Source organism: Ailuropoda melanoleuca, chromosome 7 (assembly GCF_002007445.2).
Source record: "Ailuropoda melanoleuca isolate Jingjing chromosome 7, ASM200744v2, whole genome shotgun sequence".
In the NCBI taxonomy this organism is placed as follows: Eukaryota; Metazoa; Chordata; class Mammalia; order Carnivora; family Ursidae; genus Ailuropoda; species Ailuropoda melanoleuca.
In genome coordinates this window covers 30,454,471-30,477,407 of record NC_048224.1, presented here as the reverse complement: position 1 = coordinate 30,477,407, position 22,937 = coordinate 30,454,471, and the positions used below count along the sequence as shown (strand labels likewise).

At 39.0% G+C, this 22,937-nt stretch overlaps 1 protein-coding gene across 1 annotated transcript in view; it reads right to left on the bottom strand.

Annotated features, from left to right (window-relative positions):
- The window catches only part of TMEFF1 (transmembrane protein with EGF like and two follistatin like domains 1), a 75,253-nt gene that overhangs the window by 13,600 nt on the left and 38,716 nt on the right, over positions 1 to 22,937 (bottom strand). The window contains exons 6-7 of the mRNA XM_034664208.1: positions 13,117 to 13,265; positions 11,272 to 11,337 (exon numbers count right to left, since the gene is read on the bottom strand). Of these exons, the coding sequence (XP_034520099.1) occupies positions 11,272 to 11,337; positions 13,117 to 13,265 (215 nt within the window). The remainder of the gene's footprint in view (positions 1 to 11,271; positions 11,338 to 13,116; positions 13,266 to 22,937) is intronic.

The window sequence follows — 22,937 nt, the reverse complement described above, 5'->3', positions numbered from 1 at the left end:
AGAAATGGGAAGAGAGGGGTGCCTGGGTGGATCAGTTGGTTGAGCGTCTCATTCTTGATTTTGGCTCAGGTCATAATCTCAGGGCTGTGAGAGGGAGCCCTGCATGGGGCTCTGGGCTAGGGGTGGAGCCTGCTTGGGATTCTCTCTCCCTCTCCCTTGGCTCCTCCCTCCCCCCTCCTCTTTCTCTCTTAAAAAAAAAAAGAAAGAAAAGGGAACAGAATCAGAAAAGAAAGAAGAAGCAGAAAAGATGGAGGCATGAGGACCCAGTCTTCAAAATTAATGTCATGCATTCATTCTCTCTATCCTTCTTTCTCCCCAGTCCCTCTGTCTCGGTCTCTCTCATGTACTTGCATAAGCACATACTCATTCACATACCCACACATTCTCTGCAATGGATTTTTAAAACTTTTTTCTGACATATACATTAATATATTCATCCTCAGCTCGATGGACTCAAGAGTCCCCAGTGTTCTATAGGCCTGTCCTTATGTAGGAAAAATTACCAAATTACCAGGTTCTCACAGTTCTAGCTTAAATTCTATGCATTATTAGCTGTGTGACCTTGACTAAGACCAAGATTTCATAACTGTAAAGTCAGAATCATAACAAAACCTATACTTCATGTGGTTTTGAGAGGATTACAGAGAGATCGGGTCATCCCTAACAAGACCAAACTGATGGCATTTTACCTCAAAATTTATGAATTTACATTGTACTAATTTAGGGCTATAAAGAAAACTGAACCAGAAGTCAAGAAATTCAACACATAAATTCTCAATTTTAAGGTATCTCTGCTATTTTGTGACCTTGGTCAAATCACATCGTCTCTCTAAGGCAGCTGAGTAAGATCAGCACTTTCTGACGTAATACAAAACATGCGTAATTTTTAATTTTCTACTAGCCACATTTTTTTCAAAGTAAAAAGAAACAGGTAAATTGATTTTAACCATATATTTAATCTAATATATCAAATAGGTATCATTTAGACATATGTTATGGTTTTTTTTTTTTACACATGTTGTCTTAAATAAGTCTTTAAAATCTGGTGAGCACTTACCACTCACAGCACATCTCAATTCCAATTAACCATGTTTCAAGTATTCAATATCTACCATGTAAGACAGCACAGTACAGATAACTATTCATTTATCATTTATTGATTACCTTCCATATGCCAGGCACTCTGCTAGGTGCTGGGGACAGAAAAATACCCTGGACTCAAAGGGCTCATAAGGTCTCATTCAGCTCCCGAACTATAATTCTGCCATAGCAGAAGAAATCAAACCCTCCTTCAGGGCTGCTATCATCCTGAGCACCCACTTCTCCACTACAATACTCATGATGTTGTTTTAGAACCATTTGGGTTTTCAAACCCAGTCTGTACCATGAGACTGTGAGCTCCTTAAGAATCTAGACAGTTTTATTATTCATTTCTGCATAACTCCTAACACTTAGAACACAGTACTCTTCTTGCTATGGTTTCAAATTAAAAGTGCTGTTCTACATTTGCAATCAGCCTATAAGTGACTTGAGGAATGCAACTGTCTCCCACAGCACTCACCATCCTGCAACTTCTCAGAACATGATATTTTCATGGTGTATTACACCAGAAAGTACATAATAATGGGACTACAGAGACTGAGACTATGTACCAACCTATAATAATAAGATCTTGTAATGCATATCATAATGGTACTGTATCGGTCTATAGAGGCTGTGGTAATGTACTAATCTACCATAAGAAAGTCCTATCAACAGCAGGAGATTTCAAGAATGATGCAGAACTGAAAGCTATCAGAGAATTCAGTTACATCACAGCAATAAGAGAAAGTTAACTAAATCAAGAACAAGATTTTGAGAAATTAGTAAACAAAGTATAGCACCAATAGCATTTAATGAATGAATTAATGAAAGAATATGGTATCAGGCCCTAGACAAAGCAAAGCCATCTAAAAACATGAACATGTGTGAGCCTGGATAGCTCAGTTGGTAAAAAACATGGACATGTCCAGTAAGACTTTGAAGTCTGTGGTTGTTACAGGGTTCAAATTTAGCATTCTGCTCAATGCCGGCTCTATTCATTTCATTATTCATACATACTATTTCTGTGCACAGTCCCTGCCCTTAAGAAGTTTATAATCAATTCAGGGAATCCACATATACACACAAAAAGCTGAAAAACACAACAGAAGGGATCCCACATGATAAGTTAACAATTAAACACCAAAAGAAAAAAAAAAGGAAAATAAATAAATGTCAAAAGGAGGTTTTACAACATAGGGTGCTATGGGAAGTTCAAGTTTAAAGGAGAACTCATTGTAGGTGATATTACTCAGGGAAGGATGCACAGGAAGGAGAGGACTTAAGTTAGGTCTCAAAGCATATACAGATTTATTTAGATAGAAGAGTGGAAACCAAAAGGAAGGTATAATGCACACAGCATTCTCAACGAGAACAGGAAGTAGATGAACCTTAGCAAGAGCTGTACATTCGAACTGGGGTGTAAGTCAAAATTGGAAAAATAAACTGAAATTGGATTATGGAAAAATACGAACTCCAGGTGGGAAATTTTTTTTTTAAGACTTATTTATTTGAGGGTGGGGGGAGGAGGAGAGAATCTCAAGCAGTTGCCCCACTGGGCAAAAGGCCGGATACAGAGCTTGATCTCACGACCCTGAGATCATGACCTGAGCCGAAATCGAGAGTCACTCAACCAACTTAGCCACCCAAGCGCCCTGAGAAATGTTTTCTTAATCGTATGGACACTGAAGACCTCCTAGCTGAAGAGTAACACAATGAAAGCCATGTTTTACATAACTGAAAGTGGTTACCAAGGCCTGGTGCTTAGGGGGAATGGGGAGTAACTGCTAATGGGTGTGAAGTTTCTTTTTGGGGTAATGAAATGGCCTAAATTTGATTCTGATAGGATGTTTGTACGATCCTAAATATACTTTTAAAAAAAATTTAAATTGAGGGCACCCGGCTGGCCCAGTCAGTAGAGCATGCAATTCTTGGTCTCGGGGCCGTGAGTTCCAGCCCACATTAGGTGTAGAGATAACTTTAAAAAAAAATTTTTTTTAAGATTTTATTTATTTATTGGACAGAGAGCAAGACAACAAAAGCAGGGGGAACAGCAGAGGGAAAGGGGGAAGCAGATTCCCCACTGAGTAGGGAGCCCCAACGTGGGGCTCAATCCTAGGACCCTGAGATCATGACCTGATCTGAAGGCAGACACTTAACCAACTGAGCCACCCAGGCACCTCTTTTTTTAATTTATTTTTAAAAATTGAAAAAAAAAATTGAATTGCACACTTTAAACAGATGAACTTAGGGTGTGTAAATTGTATCTCAAAAAGCTTTTAAAAATTTTAATTGGATAACAGCATGCAAGATAAAGAGGCAGGGGAACTAGGAAGACCAGGTGACCAATTAGGAAGTTACTACATAATCCAAACTTGTGGCAATGAAAAGCTAAGCTAGAGCTTAGCAGTAGGAATAAATATTAAGATACAGAAGCAAATAAATACAGCTTGAAGATGCTTTGGAATGAGCTCTCAGAAACTCAGAGCTGGAAGGGCATTTGCGGGTCTTCTGGTCTGATGAAGGAATCCCTTTAGTTACAACCCCAAAATCCTCTTTCTACTTTACCACTTCCAGAGGTAAAGAACGCAACACAATTAATTCCAATTTATTAAATGTTCCTTACGTTGAACAAAATTGCTCTTTAACTATTGATTTTCCCATATCTGTTTACCCCATAGCCCCCACCCGACAATTTTTTTTAAAGGCCAAATTTCCCCAGTCCCATTCTTTAGATAGTTTGCAACAACCACCTTTACAAGTAGTGCCCAGCACTAACCCCTTCAATGTACTTTAGGCATTTAGCAGAACAGAATTATCATTTGAAGATGCTTTTAATACAGAATTATGAAAAATGACTCTCCTCCAAAGAAAATGCACATGAATTCAAAGAAAATATGATCAATAAACACATGAAAGATGCTCAACATCACTAATCATCAGGCAAATGCAAATCAAAACCATAAGACAGCATCCCACACCTATTAGGATGACTACCCCCCAAAAAAATAGAAAATAGTTAAGAGTTGGCAAGCATGTGAAGAAATTAGAACCTTTGGGCACTGCTGAAGACTATATGATAGAGCAGCTGTGGAAAACAGTATGGGGGTTCCTCAAAAAATTAAAAATATAATTACCATATGATCTATTCCATTTCTGGGGATATATGCAAAAGAACTGAAAGCAGGCTCTCAAACAGACAGCTATATACCTATATTCATAGCAACATTCATAATAGCTAAAACATGGAAGCCAACACAAGTGTCCATCAATGAATGAAGGGATAAACAAAATGTAGTATATACATACAACGGAACGTCATTCGGCCTCAAAAAGGACATCTGACTTATGCTACAATATACATTAATCTTGAGGACATTATGTTCACTGAAATAAGCCAGCCACAAAAAGACAAACACTATAGGATTCCACTTGTATGAGGTACTTAGAGTAGCTAAAATTATGGAAACAAAAAGAATGACAGCTGCCAGGGCCCAGAGGAAGAGTAAGTGGGAAGCTACTGTTTATTGGGTATAGTTCTAGTTTTACAAGATGAAAGATCTCTAGGGGCTCCTGGGTGGCTCAGCTGGTTAAGCACCTGACTCTTGGTTTCTGCTCAGGTCGTGATCTCAGGGTCATGGGATCGAGCCCCACATGGGGCTCCACACTCAGCTCTCAGACTGTGCAAGAAGAGTCTCTCTCTCCCTCTGCCTCTGCTCCTCCCTCCATGTACACACTCTCTCTCTGGCTCTCTCAAGTGAATGAACAAATCTTTTAAAAAAAAAAAAAAGATGAAAGAGCTCTAGAAACGGATGGTAGTGGTGGCTGCACAACATCATGAATGCATTTAATACTGAGCTGTGCACTGAAAATGGTTAAAATGGTAAATTTTGTTATATACATTTCACACACAAAAAAAAAAAGCTAGGAAAAAATGACTCTAAATATAAGCCTAATGATAGGAGGTTCGTAGAGCAAATGCAGTAAGCTGAGTTCAAATGCAGACCTCTAGTCATCCGAAAGTATTTACTAAGCACCTATGATGTTCCCGGCACTACATAGGAGTATATGAAACTGGAGCTTAAGATTAAGCTCTAAATTAAGGCTAGAAAACAAATGTTCACCAAGGTGATAGCTGAGAGTACATTAAAGTTCTGAAGGAAATTAAGTAAAGAAAGCAAGCAAAGGGGCAGAAGAGAATTCTGGAATAGTTGTGATACAAGAAAAACCACAGCGGGGCTTAGAGTCAGAAAAGTCTGAATTCTAGTCCTTGCTCTGCCATCCTACATGAGCCACAAACTCACAGTTTCAACTTCCCCATCTGCAAAATGAGGACCACATGGTGGTGATGAGGATCATGATAACAGAAATATGTGAAAGCCCCTGACACACAGAAGGGCACACAAGAAATAACGACTGAATGGAAGAATATCCTACTGATGTCACTCATGAACCACATTAAACATGACGTGGACACAGGCAGACTCACCACTGGTGAGACCTCTGCCCACAACCAGGGACCAACAACGAAAACAGAAAACAAAAGGGCCAACAATCACCAGAATAACATCGACAAAAATTCAGGGATAGAGCATCTCATAATCAGAGTAATCCTAGGCAATAGATATTGGCATCCCCACTATATACATGTGATCACTGAGGCTCAGAGAAAGCAGGCCACGCAGCCTGTAAGAGTAGACCACGTTTGATTGCACAGAGCAAACTCTGAACCACCACACTATTAGCTCACCAAACTACCCTGGGAGATAGGCAGGGAAGGGACAAAAGCAGAATTCCAAGCACCTGCTCTCCGGGCCACGTAAATTATATTAACTTCAAAAAGGAAATGTGAAAAGGCTTTAAAGATGTTATAAGCACAGCTTCAGAAACCACAGCAGCCATGTAGCCTCGCACAGCAAGAACAGGACACAGAATGGTCTTCTCCAAACAATGCCCTCAGGCAAGTGGTGACAGGCTCCAGGAACAACAGCTGCAGTTGCTCGTCTCTGAACAATGTTTGTGTGTGTGAGATATAAAAAGTATACTTGGTCACCCAGTGGCTCCTACCACCCAGAGGCATTCAGAAACAAATCTACCACCAGCAGCAGTGTTTTCAAATACAAAGGAGAGTATGGTTCTAAGCGATGATGTTATAAGAAAACCCAGCACCAGATGGCCCATCTGCAAAGGCATGTTCCACTGGCTGGCTGTCCTGCACCATCAATACACAACCCAAATAAAGCATAAGGAGTTGCTATTAACAACCGAGACACGCACCTGGTAGGTCATTTGCTGAAGCCACAACAACCACATCAACACTGCATCAGTAATTCTCTGACTCACTCCTACAAATCCCTACAGTCAAAAAACTCAATATATTCTTTCTTGTTTCCTCTATACTACCCTGCACCCCAAGCTTCGTCACTGACATATCCCTCCATCCGTCGTTCCCTAACCCCAGTCTCCTCAGACCCCATCAAAGAATTACCTATGTAGGTATAAAAGCCTACCTAGCCTCCAATACCTCCTACTCTCTCATTCCTTAATCCTATTTTCCATACAAACCCTAACTCCTCCTTTCCTAGCCTTTCCACACTGCCCCATGAAACACATTTTCTGACGTGAATAAACTCATCCATCTCCTCAGCCATTCCCTTAGGAAGTACTCCTTTCATTTCCCTGATAGCCTAAGATCGCATTACTTCCTACATCCTCTTTCCTTCTGCCTTCCCCTGCTGTGCTTCCCACCTGTCACCTCCAGATCAGTATTTCACTCTCCTCTCCCAACGACCTTCATCTCTTAGAGGTCAGTGCCATCCACCCAGACAGCCTTCTAAAAGTCCCCATCATGACTCTCTACCATGCTCCACGGCACACACTCTCAGACTTCCTGCAGGATTTTAGCAACTGGCTCAGTCTTACCATTCAATGAGGGGACTTTATTAAGACCACTTTAAAAAAGGGCATATCAAAAGAGCTGTATTAAAATAAATAAATGAGAGGCACTGAGAAATGGGAAAAATAATACCGATATCTCAGTATCTCTGGTATCCCTGATCAACAGGAAGAGAGACTACTGAGAAGATGAGGCCAAAGATGGGGTGAGGTGACACTCAGGAATGAAGCAAGAGTGTCTTGGAAATAAAAAAGGTGTTACGGTTAGATTTTAGGCTGTATGAAAATATGATCTGGATAAAAGTGGCCGTGTTGAAATGTCACATGCCACAAAGGAACTTCCTGGACAGATGGAAACGTTACAGACTGCAATAAAATGTAGTCTACATGGGGTGTATTCATTTTTCAAACATTCGTGTATCTCACTGAATGTAAATCAGACCTCAAAAAAACACCTGTAAAATAAGAATAATGATAATCAAGTGGGTAGAGGTACACATACAAAATAAGAAAGACAGAATGCTAAAAACTGCTGAAGGTGGGTATTGGGTAAATGAGGGTTCATTATATTATTCTGTTTATATATGTTTGAAATTTTCTACAATCAAGTTTTTAAAATGTCACATACCCATCTCCCACATACCTCCTGTTCAACCATCATACCCTGTATGGCTTCAACATCTACAACACAGCTTCCAACACTGCAATTTCAATATTTACCACAGGTTTCCCAACAGCCCAAAAAAGCACTAGGTCAGCCACCATGCTGGACGTTCAAATGTTCCATTTCATGAGCACCACCCTCCAAGAGCTCAACTTTAAAATATCTTCCCTATGGAGCACTATCTTCCAGTTTGCCCGGCTTCTTGTTGGTGCTGTGTTCCTGCTTTTCACTTTGTAGCCTCCATCCCTAGATGCCTGCCTACCTACCTAGTCTTGGTTGTGTACCGGGACACAATTATGTACTAAAGGCCTCCTACAAATGGTTGTGAGAACAAAAATAGAAGCAAATGGGGGAGTGGGGGAGCAGAATACAAAATAGTTACCTTTTGACCTCTACTCCTAATAGCACATTTCTTAGCTCTTTCACAATTTGGATTTCATATTTATAAGTCTAGAGAAACTCCCTGGTCCAAGATTACCAATGATTCCCTTGTCTTCAGATTCAATGCTCATCCTCTGATACCTTTATGCGACCTCTCCCTTTTGGCTTCTGTGCCACTGCAGTCTTCCTGGTTTTCTCTGGAACCTGTTTCTGCTTCATCCTAAGCCTCCTCTCCTTTGTAATAACTGTACAGTCTAATAGAACTTTCTGCAACTCTCGATATGTTCTATGTCTGTGCTGTCCAATATGGTAGCCACTGGCCACATGTGGCTATTTAGATTTAAATTAATTGAAATGAAATTAAAGATTCTGTTTCTCAGTCATGCTAGTCCAACCTCAAGTGTGCAAGAGTCTAAACAATGCAGCTCTATAATCTCTTACTCCTTCTCAGGACTTCAGTTATCTATCACCTCTATCTCCAAAGACTGACTTGCAAATTTATGCTAAAGTCATCTGAAGAGTTTCACAAGCAACTCAAACCCCAAAATTAATCACCTCGACCATCAACTCCTCCCTTACCTTACCTCAAACACATTTCCCCTCCCAACATCCTTAGTTCTATAAACAGAATCCATTATCCAAGTCATCCGAACTCTCTATCCCTCTGATCTAAGCCAAAGTCTATTCCCTTTGAGTCTACCTAACTCATCTCCCTGCCTCCAGTCCAATATATATAATAACAAGCACAATGTTCCTGCCAGGTACCATTCATTCAACTGGTTAACTTTGCAGCCTTGTCTTTTTCAAAGATATTAATGATTCTTCACTGCCTACAAATGAAGTTTAAATTTTCTAGGACAAAATAGCATTTAAGACACTATACAATCTGGGGTGCCTGGGTGGCTCAGCCAGTTAAGCAACTGCCTTCAGCTCAGGTCATGATCTCAGGGTCCTGGGAATCAAGCCCCATGTCAGGCTTCCTGCTCAGTGGGGAGTCTGCTTCTCCCTCTCCCTCTGCCACTCCTGGCCCCTGCTTGTACTCTCTCTCTCAAAAAAAATAAATAAAATCTAAAAAAAAAAAAGATACTATGCAATCTGGCCCCAAGCTTTCTAGTTTAGTCTCGCCTTCTACTTCTACCTCTTAAGCCTCCTACTCTTCAGCCAAAAAAAGGATTCCTTACCATTCTCCAATACATTCTATCATAACATTTGCCTCCAACACCTCTGCTCATCCTCTTCCACTCTCCTTAAATATGCTTTTGACCTCTATTCAAATCCCAACTATCCTTCAAGGTTCAGCCCAAATTCCACCTCTTCCATTAAGTTTCTCAGATCCTCACTATCTTCCACCAAATAGTAATCTCCTTTTCTGAATTCCCATTGCACCTTTAACCACACTGTATTTATGACAATAACCAATTTCTACTTTCTTAGGTTACATTGATGTCTATGTCTATTTGATATCTTTCTATCCACCAACAGTGTCTGATAAAACAACCAGTATAAAGTAGGCACATGATAAATTATATCTACTGATTATGAAAATTTCATTTGAGTTATAGATCAGTTCTTATGTGTAAAGAATTTTCAGTATCTCAAAAGTGGCCTAGGCACTAAATCATCCCTCTAATTTTATCAAAGGCAGACAAGTATTTAGGCATACACAATTTCCCAAATTACCTTAAGTATGAGTTTCTACCTACTGAAAAAGAGCCTTCATATTCTGGTCATGTACTAACAGTATAGAGAATAAAACTGGGGCTGATCTATTATGTCTCCTACGGGAATACAGGAGGTTTTCTATTTTAAAAATAGCACTTGTATCAACATAGGAAACATATTTCAGGAGCTCATGGGATATAAATGATTCAGGTGTGACAGGATTCCAGTGAGGGAAATAACAAATTATTCAGTGATAATAAGTTACCACTTATTAAGCAATTATGAGTATGTCAGATACTGTTCTAAGCACTTGACATGTATTATTTAATTTTTTTAAAGATATTTATTTGAGAGAGAGAGAGAGAGAGAGCACAAGCATGCAAGTAGGGGGAGGGGCAGAGGGAGAGGGAGAGAATCTTCTAGCAGACTCCCCACTGAGCACGGAGCCCAACTGGGGGCTTGATCTCACAACCCATGAGATCATGACCTGAGCCTAAACCAAGAGTTGGACACTTAAAAGACTGAGCCACCCAGGTGTCCATATTATTTAATTTTTATAAAACTATGAGATATTTTTTAGAAATTAAGCATAAAAGCTTGATCACACATCTAAAAACAATTCTTCATTAATATAACCTAACAAATGGGTAGAAGATGCATGTGTGAAAGAACAATTATATTTAAGTCTCAAACCAGGAGTCCTGAGATCTACACCTGCTTCAGTTCACTGGATAGAACCTCACAGAGCCTCAATGTTCCCCTTGATCCTTAGGCCTCGGAGTAGTTGTAAGAATCAAATTAAATCAAATTAAAGTCAAGAGACCTGGAATCCAATTCCTGCTGCTCTGACTTTTACTACATATAAGATTCTGTACAAATAAATCCTACAGTTTCTTTGAGCTGCATCCATTCTTTTGACAAGTATGGAGCACCTAATATGTGCCAAACATTCCACCAAAAGTTAGGAATACAAAAGTGAACAGATAGATACAGTCTCCTATCCTCACAAAGCTCAGAGCCTAGAGGGGAATACAGATAGATGATAGATAGATAGATAGATAGATAGATAGATAGATAGATAGATAAAAATTGAAGTCGGTTAAGTGTTTGGATAGGAGAGTATACAGAGAAGCACCTAATCTAGACTTAAGGGTCAAGGAATACTTCCCAAGAGGAAATGACTAAGACTGAAACGATGAATATTAGTTAGAGAACAGTTGCAGGCAGAGGGAACAAGGATCAAAGACCTGTGCACAGAAGGCTAGCATTAATAGTATATCCTAAGTAAAGAGGAATTAAAAAGCAAAGATGAGGGATCTTTCTGTATAATTTCTTACGACTACATGTTAATCTGCAATTACCTCAATAAAAATTTTAATTAAAAAAAAGCATATATGTGAGTACTCTGTAAATTGAGAATAAGCACCTTAGCTTTTTCGCTTAATATTATTACCAATAACATATTCCATAATGTATTGCTACAGACAGCAAAGCTGGAATGATCATTATAAGGGAAAAAGAACTACTAAGGACAGCTAGTGACCATATTTCAATAGTTGACCAAAATTTGGAAAATCATGATTCAATACCTTTCACATCTGGTCGATACTGTAGTCCATCATCTTTTTTTCCCAACAAACTAGTGTCATCTGTGTCTATAAAAGAAAAGTTTTCAAATTAAGACACACAGGATGTTTAAGTCATACCATGAAACTCCCAAATATTCTAAATGGTCCAGATCCTTCCCAACTCTATCCACTTACCTTGCTCACATTTCCCACTATTCTCTTGATCTATTGTGCCATTTCTACCTCAGGCCTCAAGGCATCCCAAATATATACACGCTCAGCAAGATGAACAAGTCTTCCCTGTGCAAACTAATGTAACACGTACTCCAAAGGGAAAGGATTAACCCTCTCTCCAAAGGACAATGGGCTCAAGATTTACCTCTCCTACCACTGTTTCCCTGGAAACATATCAGATTAAGATAAAAGTGGAATCTCAGCTATGTTATCAGACAAAATTTATGACAGAAATGACCCCAGACTGGTGAAATGTATTTGGACTGGGAAGACTGCAAATGAACCACAAATGCCTGTTGGAAGCACAAGCTTCAGCTTCCCACTGCATAGTGAGGGAGGAAAGGGAAGGTACAGTTAGGTATGAATGGAAGTATTATCAAGAGGACCAAGATAACAGTTAAGGAGCACCTAGTCCAAAGGATTCTAAATAGGCATGAATTTCAATTAACATTCTCAAGCTTGGCCAACTTGAAGTTTGAAATTCTAGGTAGTACCATTCAATCATGAACCAGTTCTTCATAAAAGGTATTATTTCTCTAAGCTACTATTTCAACTTAGGCTCTAAATGCCACTTTATTTAAGAAAAACAAACCATATACTTCTTTAAGATCACGGCTAAGTGGAGTGTCTACCTACAAGGGGTCTCTATCAGCAAATGGTTTGTTCTCCCAGCCATATCTGACCCCTCTACCTGAAAATCCTCTGATGAGCTTCTTGGGCATTCTCTGGTAGCTTAGACCAGAGATACTGCAATCCCTCGTGCAGTATTTCACAAATAATTTGTTACCAATATAAAGTACTGAACTCTGGCTTACAACATTTCCCCCTTAGCTTAGGTAAAAACATATCCCTTTAATAAGTCCAAAAACGGTAGGAGAGATGGGCCTTGTAAGCAGGAAAGACCCACAAGTCCATGACAATGTGTCTGGCTCTTGTATGTTGTATGTTACTAGGAAATAATACATTATCCTAGCCCATATGTGTATTACTAAGGAAAGAAGGTTGAGAAGTTCTGCCTTTAGTGACTGGACATTTCTAGTTGAAATGGAAAACAAAAACAAATGCTTAGTTGCTATTGTGGCTCTAAACTATGACAAAAAGCAAGAAGAGCATAAAGAATTTTAAACTGAAGGTAATAATTTTTCCTTACATTCTATAACCTCACACTAAAATCTCTAATAGTACATAATATGTAGGGGCAAAAACTACAGAGAGAATGTGAAAGCAAAGTAAACTTTTATGCTCAAGAAAAAAAGATGAATATATTGCTTGTAGTTTTACTATAATTAAAATAAGTTAAATAATTATTAAACAGCTATAATCATTACTATAAATTTGAGAAAAACTTTGAGAACTATAAATGTATCTAAAAGTCTATGTTAGGAAGAGCTTAATAACTACATGATCAACCAAAAACCATGGTCTGTGTCTTGAGAAGATGAAAATAAATGAAAAAAAAAATCTAAATTAATAACAGAACAAAGAAATTCTAAAATATAAAGTAATAAAAGAAACAAATAGAACATCTAAGACTTCTGATTTTACAAATATGGAACACTACCAAAATGACAAGTAAGATTTCAGATACAGAATATTAAAGAGAGGTCTCTGGAGGAGTAGAATGGATTTTACCTGTGCAATGACCAAGATGCCTTATATCAATTTGTTCTTGCTTTATACAAGATGCTTCTCGAACAAAACAAGGATTGTTGTAGGAACTCCCATCAGAAGCACACACAGGATTAAAACTGTAGCCACTGCAATCTATATTACATACACACCTGTTGGAAAAGACAAAAATTACCTATATTTTACAACAAAAGTATTTCACAACTCTGCATTTCACTTTCTTCTTTTCTGCTTTCTGTTAACAGAAATCAATATATTGTTTTAAGTTACTGATTAAAGATTAAGCAAAATGAATGCTCAGCTAACAATTTCTTTCAGGTGAGAATTAAGAGAAATTTCATCCAGATATTATTAATCTGGTGGTTTCCCCAGAATTTTCATATCTAGATACAATAATCAAGAGATGTCAAATGTCAACAACGTTAATTAAAAAGCAACACGCTGTAGCGGAAAGGACACAGAGTTGAGTCAAAAGTCATGAATCTAAATCCCAGCCCAACTAATTACTAGATTTGTGTCCAGATTCTTCCCCTAAGTCTTAGATTATCTGTAAAATAGAGGTTATAATAATATATCGACCTCACCAAATAACTAGAAAGACTAAAAAGCATAATTTGATATAAAACATGGAAAATGAAAGCCCCCCAAAGTGTTTCTCGCTGCACATCTACCTACATCACTGAGTGTCCACCCAACACTGAGACTGCACAAGAAGTCCCAGGCATGGTCACTCCTTCCAAGAACAATAAAATCTAAATGAGAATATAAAAACAAAAAAAAATTAAAAAAAGAAACTGTCCTGTTTCCAGTAACACTGTAGGCTCAGAAGCTAAGCTAAGCTTCCCACTGAAAACAACAAAAAAATACAGGAAAAGTATTTTAAAATATTCTCTCAAATGCATTCATAAGTTGACAAGAAATCAAGGAATATTCAGAACAAAAGTTAAATGCAGACAGGAACAGAGAAAGGTCACTTGAGTTGGCTAAAACTGATTTTCACCTTGAAAGTGTTTACCAAATTGGGTAAATTCAATTATCAACTCTTGTAGCCTTGCAAGCCTCAGATGGGGAGTTTGAAGACCCTAGAAAAGCTGGTACCTCAAAAAGCTACAACTCTTAGCATGAGGGTAAACTAGAAATGAGTTTCCATATTCCACAGAGACTATTTAAATTGGGAGGAAAAAAAAAATGCTGCCCTGAGCCATGGCATTAAAAAGAGGGAAGAAAACATCTCCCCTGAGAATTAAAAACCACAAGCCACTCCTCACATGGGTAATTACAACTTAAAATACTACTTGGGTGTTCTGAAAAACCTCAAGCCCAGAATTTATTTTCAGAGCCAAGGACTGGAAGGGGCCCTAGGCAACTGACAGAAGTAAATGCAATCTCCTTTGGAGAAACCAACTTTATTATCCTCGACCTCAAACATTTTCCAAGATACACTTGTGAGAAAAATAAGCAGAGCACACACTCACTCAGTCATATATCTACAACAAATAAGGAAATAAAACACCATGAGTGGAACAAGCTGATGTGAAAATGAACCAAGCAGGGGCACATGGCTGGCTCAGCCTGTAAGTATGTGACTCTCAGGGATAGAATTAACGAAAGAAAGAAAAAAAGAAAAGAAAAGAAAAAAGAAAAGAAAAGGAGAAAAGAAAAGAAAAGAAGGAAGAGAAAGAAAGAAAGAGAAGAGAAAGAAAGGAAAGAGAAACAAAGAAGGAAAGGAAAGAAAAAGGAAAAGGAAAAGAAAGAAAATGAACCAAACAGAACTTCTAATAGATAAAGAATGTATTATTAGAAATAAAAAACTTGGGGGGGCGCCTGGGTGGCACAGTGGTTGAGCGTCTGCCTTCGGCTCAGGGCGTGATCCCGGCGTTCTGGGATGGAGCCCCACATCAGGCTCCTCCGCTATGAGCCTGCTTCTTCCTCTCCCACTCCCCCTGCTTGTGTTCCCTCTCTAGCTGGTTGTCTCTATCGCTGTTGAATAAATAAAATCTTTAAAAAAAAAAAAAAAGAAAGAAAGAAAAAACTTGGGGCACCTGGGTGGCTCAGTCGGTTGAGCATCTGACTCTTCATTTAGGCTCAGGTCATGACCTCTGGGTCGTGAGATGGAGCCCTGCATCGGGCTCTGTGCTGGGTGGGGGGCCTGCTTGGAATTCTCTCTCTCTCCCTCACCCTCTGCCCCTCCCCTCCATGGCATGTGCACTCTCTCTCTCTCAAAAAAAAATAAATAAAAAGAAAAAAAGAAAAAGAAATGAAATATTCAATAGGTAGATTTAACAGGAGATTAGATAAACAAAAGGTGAGTTAGGGAACTGGAAGACTGATCAAAGGTAATTACTCAAACCACATTAGAGTCAAAGAGACGGTACACAGGAAAAAAAGATTAAGAGACATGGAAGATAGAAGTGACAGAATCTGGAAAAACTCTGATTGGACCTCAAGAAGGTGTAAAAGGAATGAGGCAAGGGCAATATTCTCAGCAATTCCTCGTCAAACTTTCTAAAACTAAAAAAAGATACAAATCTAAATATCCAAGAAGCCTAACACATTCCAAATAGGATTATTAAAAAGAAATCTAGACACAGAGATATCACAGTGGAATTTTATAGCAACATCAAAAAAGAGTATTTTAAAAGTAGCCAGAAAGAAGAGAAAGATTAATTTCAAAGAGGCAAGAATAAGAGGGACAAGTGTCTTCAAAAGCAATACTGAAGCCAAATTGTTTATTTATAGCCAGACAGTTAAATAATGCCTGCAATGTGCTGAGATAAATTACAGTTCTATATAAAGAGAAATATCCTTCATGAATGACAGTAAAATAAAAGTAACTTGGAAGAAGTAAAAACTTAAGAGTTTGTCACCTCCTGGCTATCAGTGAAGTAATTATAAAAGCAGCTGAACAATGATCTTAGAAAGAAGATCTGAAATGCAAATGCAAATGAACAAAAGCATAAATACGTAGGTAATGTTAACAAAGCTAGCCTTGCGAGGGCCCGACAATTTCACTACTAGGTAAGGCCCCTTAAAATCTCATACACATGTGCATCAGGAGATGTAAGAATGCTCATGAACATCAGCATTACTCATGAGAACAAAAGACTGGAAACAATCCAAATGTCAATCAACAGTAAAATGCACTGTAAAAGGATGTGGTATAGTTCAAAAATTCAATAAGCAGTGAAACTGAATGAACCGTGTGCATTAACATGAATGAATCCCAAAAATGTACTTGCTAAGCCAAAGAAGGTACATATGGAGATGATTCCACTTTACACAAACTCAAAATCAATGAAGAGCTTTATCATATGTGGTAAAACGATTTTAAAAAGCAGAGAAAATGCAGGATACCAGGTAGGTAGAGAAAAGATCCATTCAGGGAGGAACATGGGAGGGCAGCTCTGAGGTACTGATAATACTCTATTTCTGGCTTGGGAGGTAGGATTCACAAAACTTTGTTTCATTTTTGTGCATTAAACCAAGTGTGTAAGTTTTCATACACTTTTAAATATATACTCTATACTCTATTTCACAATTTAAAAATGAAGGCCCCCAGAAAAAAAAATTAACTATTCATATTTCTGACTAAAGTCAGAAAGGCTTTTACATTTTGGCGGGGGAGGGGGGGAGAATGTGACAGAGACCACATTTGGTCTGCAAAGTGTAAAATACTGAACATCTGGACCTTTATAGAAAACCCTAGAAGTTGTGGTCCATATATACAATGGAATATTACTCAGCTATCAGAAAGAACGAATTCTCAACATTTGCTGACATGAACGGCACTGGAGGAGATAATGCTAAGTGAAATAAGTCAAGCAGAGAAAGACAATTATCATATGATTTCTCTCATCTATGGAACATAAGAACTAGGATGATCGGTAGGGGAAGAAAGGGATAAAGAAAGGGGGGGTAATCAGAAGGGGGAATGAAACATGAGAGACTATGAACTATGAGAAACAAACTAAGGGCCTCAGAGGGGAGGGGGGTGGAGGAATGGGATAGACCGCTGATGGGTAGTAAGGAGGGCACGTATTGCATGGTACACTGGGTGTTATACACAACTAATGAATCATCGAACTTTACATCGGTAACCAGGGATGTACTATATGGTGACTAACATAATATAATAAAAAATCATTAAAAAAGAAAAAAAGAAAAAAAAAAGAAAACCCTGCTGACCCCAGCTTGATGGGATATAAGTGGGCAAAACTGGAATGGCAATAAAAGAGAGAAGATGGCTAATGAAAGATTATAGAGCCATTTCAGGAACAAGAAAAGGCCCAACAGAAAAGGCAAGATACCCTATCAATCCAGTAAGGAGAAACAAGTGCTTAAGCAGAGGGCACTGAGCACAACTGTGTCCCAGTGCAGGAGGAAGTCAGCCTTCCTCGGTGGGACAGAACCACTGCATGTCAGGCTAAGAACTGTGAGAACAAACCACGGCTGCTGTTCTCAATGGCACATGAAGAAAGAAAATGAAATTACCATGCAAGGAAAGTCCAGCTCAGTGAAACCATGAGCAGAGGAGGAAAATATTAGACTCCAGAGGCTGCTGATACTACTGATGACAGTGATTACAGCTGTTTGCACACTGGCAACAGTGCAGAGGGCAGGATGCCCAAAGCATAGGAGTGTGCACTAGGGTGGAAAGAAATCACTTCAGCAAATATGCCAAACTCAAAACATTTAACAACCATTTACTCTGCACCTACTGTGTGGGAATACTAACACTTGCCTTATTTAATCCCGACAACAAATAATTATAAGAAGGAAAGATGAATGTGAACAAAGGTAAAAAGCCCAAGATCACAAAACAAAGTGGCTGGGATGGTGTTTTCTCTACTCACTAGAGCTGTTGTATAAAACAGAGACTTCTGCATAGAAAGTGACAAATGAAAGGAGGTAAGCATTTTCCACATTTTTTAAAAAGATTTTATTTACTTGTTTATTAATGGCTTCAGGCTTCTACAGCAGTACTGGCTGTCCATTTGCATCCTTCATAATAAAGAATAAGCATAGCGCTGTGTGTCATATTTGCAAATTATCAAATCTGAACGGAGGTTGTGGAAATCTCCAAATTAGTAGTATGCTAGGAGGAGATGCAGGGACCCTCACTTGCAGGTGATGTCTTGTGGGTCTGTGCTAACTCCAAGTGGAGAGCATCAGAACGGAACTGAACTGGGAAACAGCTGGTTGGTACTGGAGAAGTGGAGAACTTGTTGCTGTTGGGAAAGATACAACACTGAAGGAAGATCTCAGGGTAACAGCTAAATTTAAGAGGTACAGGGCAACCAGTCCACACTGAAATAGTTTCACTCTTTGACAGTCCTGTCGATGGCTGTGATTACTGATTACTAAGAGGCCTAGTGCCACTATGCTCTTTATAGTCAGAGCACAGAATGCCCAGGAAAGCCTGCTCCAGACTCTGATCCACACTTGGCTCACCTTAACCATATGGTGGTGAAGTGCCCCCACTGTCCCCTCCACGTCCTACTGCCTGACCCTGAGCACACTCATTTACTTGACTCCTGAGAGCTAGAGGTCAGCTATGGAGAGATAAGAAGGAGAAAACACAGAGCAGGCCCTTCCCGGACCACATTTCTGCCAGTCATCCGAATGTGGCAACACGAGAATCCTGCCAGATGTCTCCACTGTGAGGAGCCCTAGGTTCCCCAGGACTCACTCACACTCCTGCCCACTGACGTCCTGGGAAGGGAACCTTGTAAACAATCCGAGAAACTAAAAGCCAGACTCTGACTCAGAGACCATTCAATGTATCTTCTTCTGTAAGCCTTCATGTGATCATGGCACTACTGCCCTTTCCTTCCATGGCTGGGTTAATGCTCCACACCAGTAACATGGCAATATTCTACTTTGTACCATAGATGTAGTTTCTTTAAATTGCGTACATATGTATGCCAATGTATATTTTACAATAAAAGTTTTAAATAAAGCATGGAACAATATGCATAGTATACGGCCATTAGTTTTAAAAAGGAAAGAGAACATGTGTACATATTTGCTTGTACATACATAAAATAATTGCTGGGAGATTAAATAAACATCACAGTGACTGCCTCTAGTAAAGACACCTGAATGGCTGGGGAACAGGGGTAGGAATAGACTTTACTGTAGAGCCTTTTAAAGCTTTTGAGTTTCTAACACTGGAAATTTCAAAGGCATGAATGCATATATACATAAATAAATGAATTCAATGACTTCTATGATTTTTGCAAATCACAATTCTAAGTCTTTAAAATAGGGAAAATATCTCATAATACTGGTGGAAGAACCAAATAAGCTTTTGTAAAAAGCCCTTTGAAATCAAATACTATGTACATCTGAAAGTAGTAGTAGTAGTATTGAAAAAAAACCTATCCTTTCCCTTCCTTTCTCTTCACTCTATAAGGAAAGTGTTATTCCTTCTTGATATGGCAAGTTTATGTGGGGATGCCAGGGTGGCTCAGTCAGTTAAGCGTCTGCCTTCAGCTCAGGTCATGATCTCAGGGTCCTGGGATTGAGCCCCATGATGGGCTCTGTGCTCAGTGGGGAGTCTGCTTCTCTCTCTCCCTTTCCCTCTGCCCCTCCCTCTGCTCATGCTCGCTCCCTCGTTCTCTCTCTCTCAAATAAATAAAATCTTAAAAAAAAAAAAACTAATTCATGTTTAACAAACACTTATGAAGCCTACAAAAAGCTCAGTACAATACCAGTCTTTTTCATGTATATTAAATCCGTACAATGACCCTGTATGCAGCTCTAAGTGAATAATAAAGCCCTAGTGTGAACAGCCATGGGTTCAACAAAGACCTACAGAGGGATACTACAACCCAACCTTATGGCAAGTTCATCCAGTATAGAAATCAGCAAGACAAAGTCCCTGTCCTTAGGGAGCCAACAATCTGCTAGTGATCCCAACAGCATTAATGCCACACAGAGGTCGTTTCTCAAGAACAAGGAGCAACACAGAAAAAGGTCACCTAACTCGTAGGGACTGTGGAAGAGAGAGCAAGGGAGGCGTCTGGGAAGAGGCACTGACTTGTGACCTGAGTCACACTTCATCCAAGTAGGGAAGGAAGAGTAGGAATTAAACAAATAGATAAATAGCGATGGGACTCCAGGCAAAGGGAATAAGAGGCAAACTATCAAAGAGTAGCACGGCATTCAGAAAACTGCAAAAGGTTATGGGGATACGGTGTTCTGCATTTTAAAAACAGACCTCTCAAAGGAAACCTTTACTGGCAGCTGCGTGGCCTCGTAGTAGTAGTAGGAAGGTATTTACCGTAGTAGGAAGGTATTTCTGGACAAAGGAGTCTGTCATTGCTAACATCCGGCTTATACCAGGTATAAACTAATATTTAATAGTGTTGTTTCCTGTTATCAGAAGAAAAAGAACAGGATACAATTATTTTTCCGTTATAATCTAAGAGGCTATCATAGAAATTTATTAAACCTAGTTTTAAAAGTCTATATTCTATAGACTATATATCCAGAGAAAGGCAATGTTAAATGACAAAAATTACTGTCATCTCTGATTAGGAGGAAATAAAGAATAGATAATGGCAGAAGAGATACTTCTTTGGTTCCTTTTTTAAGAAGTCTGTGTGGCAGCCAGAAGGAGAACATAATGAAGGACAGGCATGTGTAGCATCACTCTCTCTGCTTAAACAAGAGACAAGATTCCACTGCACCTGCTGAGAGAGACTCATCAGACTGTGACACTGACCAGTCATCTGCGTCAAACAGAAAACGGTCCCATGATTGACAAAGACGTCCAAGCAAGTAGATAAACTGTTTATCAATGTTGTCTGTCACACTGCATACCCACAATGGTTCTCTGAGCAACTCTGAAATCTCCTAGCACTCAGGGAAAGAACATCTCCAAAGAGACTGACATCGAAGAGGCAGAAGAGCAGGGCCTGTTTCTATAAAGGGCATCACACATGAAGGTCAAAAGAAATAATTTGAGGACTTTTAGAACTCACCTGTATTGACATTATGCCTGATGATTCTACCGAAACCTCAAACCATTCATGGGCAGGGATTCGGGTCAGGAATATAAAGGGTACTGATTCTAGGACTATTTGGCNTGATGCTCTAGGACTATTTGGCCCCAAATAATCTCCAGACAAACAGACAAACAGCTGATGGCCATCTTGCAGCAATAACTTCAGCTTTGGCCACATCAGAAATACTGTTTAGAAAAAGAGGGGTTGCTACAAACATATGGTTTAAGAAATATAACGTGCTGTAGAGCAGGAGCTGTTTTCCAGTTTTAAGACAAAGCAGATCTGGGCTGAAGGCTTTATTTGTTGGTGCAAGACTCTAGGGCTCTTCCTGCCTCCATCCTAGGAGCGCATACAGAAACAGGGACCAGAAACTCAAAGTAGCTTGGAATGCTGAGCCCCCCACATGGATAGCAGCCATTCTGCAGAGTCCCACGGTCCTGTGACAGACTTTATGGGAATGAGAAATATACTTTTGTTAAACACCTCCCCTCCCCCCCAAAAAAGACTAAGCAGAAAGTCCATCCACTGTACTTCACAATGGTCACAATGGAATAGTGAGACTTCACTTAGGTAGGAGTCAAATTTCTTGGAACCTCACGACCTAGGTCTGGGTATAAATTCGAAAGGTAAGCATCAACCAATGAAGACAACTATCATTAACCCATGTGAACGCCAGCGTGTCACTGAAGAGGCACAATGTGCTTCAGGAAGGAAGGGGAAAAAAGCCTTTCAGAAGCTAAAAATAATTTAAATTATAAATAAATTAGCCACTGAGCTAACAAGAGATAAAATACACACAATAAATAAAGTTCATACACTTCACTCAGAACAACCTATTTACTCTGATTTTACATTTAGAATTTATTCCTACATTAGATACAGTTCCTACAGGTGTATTATCTCCTATTCCGGGAAAGAAGAGAAGCAAATTTAGAAGCTGGGGTCATCTATACTCAGGTTCATGGTCAAGGCACCTTGACAGCACCCAGAAGTTCTAAGACCCTGAGACGAGAGAAGAAAAATTATTTTTAAAGAACCCAAAACACAAAGCAGAATGCAGCCTTAAGCTTAGGGACAATGAAACAACCACTACTGAGAACAACAGGGTTTCACACATGTGTGTGCACAACACAGTGGATAAATCCCAAGTCGTTAGACCATTGTTCTGGGTAACTGCAAGCCATTCAGCCTCTTCTGAGCTCAGCGTCACCTGCAAAATCAGGATAATACTTCTTGCCACCAGACAGAACTGCCATAACTGTTACATAATTTATGTAACAATAGCTGAAAAATGTAATACACTATACAATATGTAACATTAAGAATATATTTAAATAAATTTCCATTTAAACGGCTAAATAAAAAATCTGCACTTCTCTTAATAGCAAAGAATTAAGTTACATGATATCACTGATGCCCTCCCCCAAAATGCCAGGGTTTTTTTTTCTAAACTAGTAGTGAGAAAAAGACAGCTTTAAAGCAAGAGAAAGATTTTAGCTGCCCTTTAGAAAGCAGGGAGGGTATAAGCATTTCTTCTAATAGAAAAGACATTTCAAAATGAGAAAAAATAAAATATTTTTTAAATGAATACCCATACCTAAAAATATAACATGAAATATAATATCCATTACAGTTACAGAGGAATATTTTTCATAATCACTAGTGGATAAAAAAGTCAATTCTGGAATTTTTTAAGGATTGGATAGAAAACATTAGAGTACCTCACATTTAATAAAGGTAAGTATTATTTCATAGAATTTTGTTTTAGTTAATATGTATTATTATCATGTGTATACATACACAAGTGCTCGG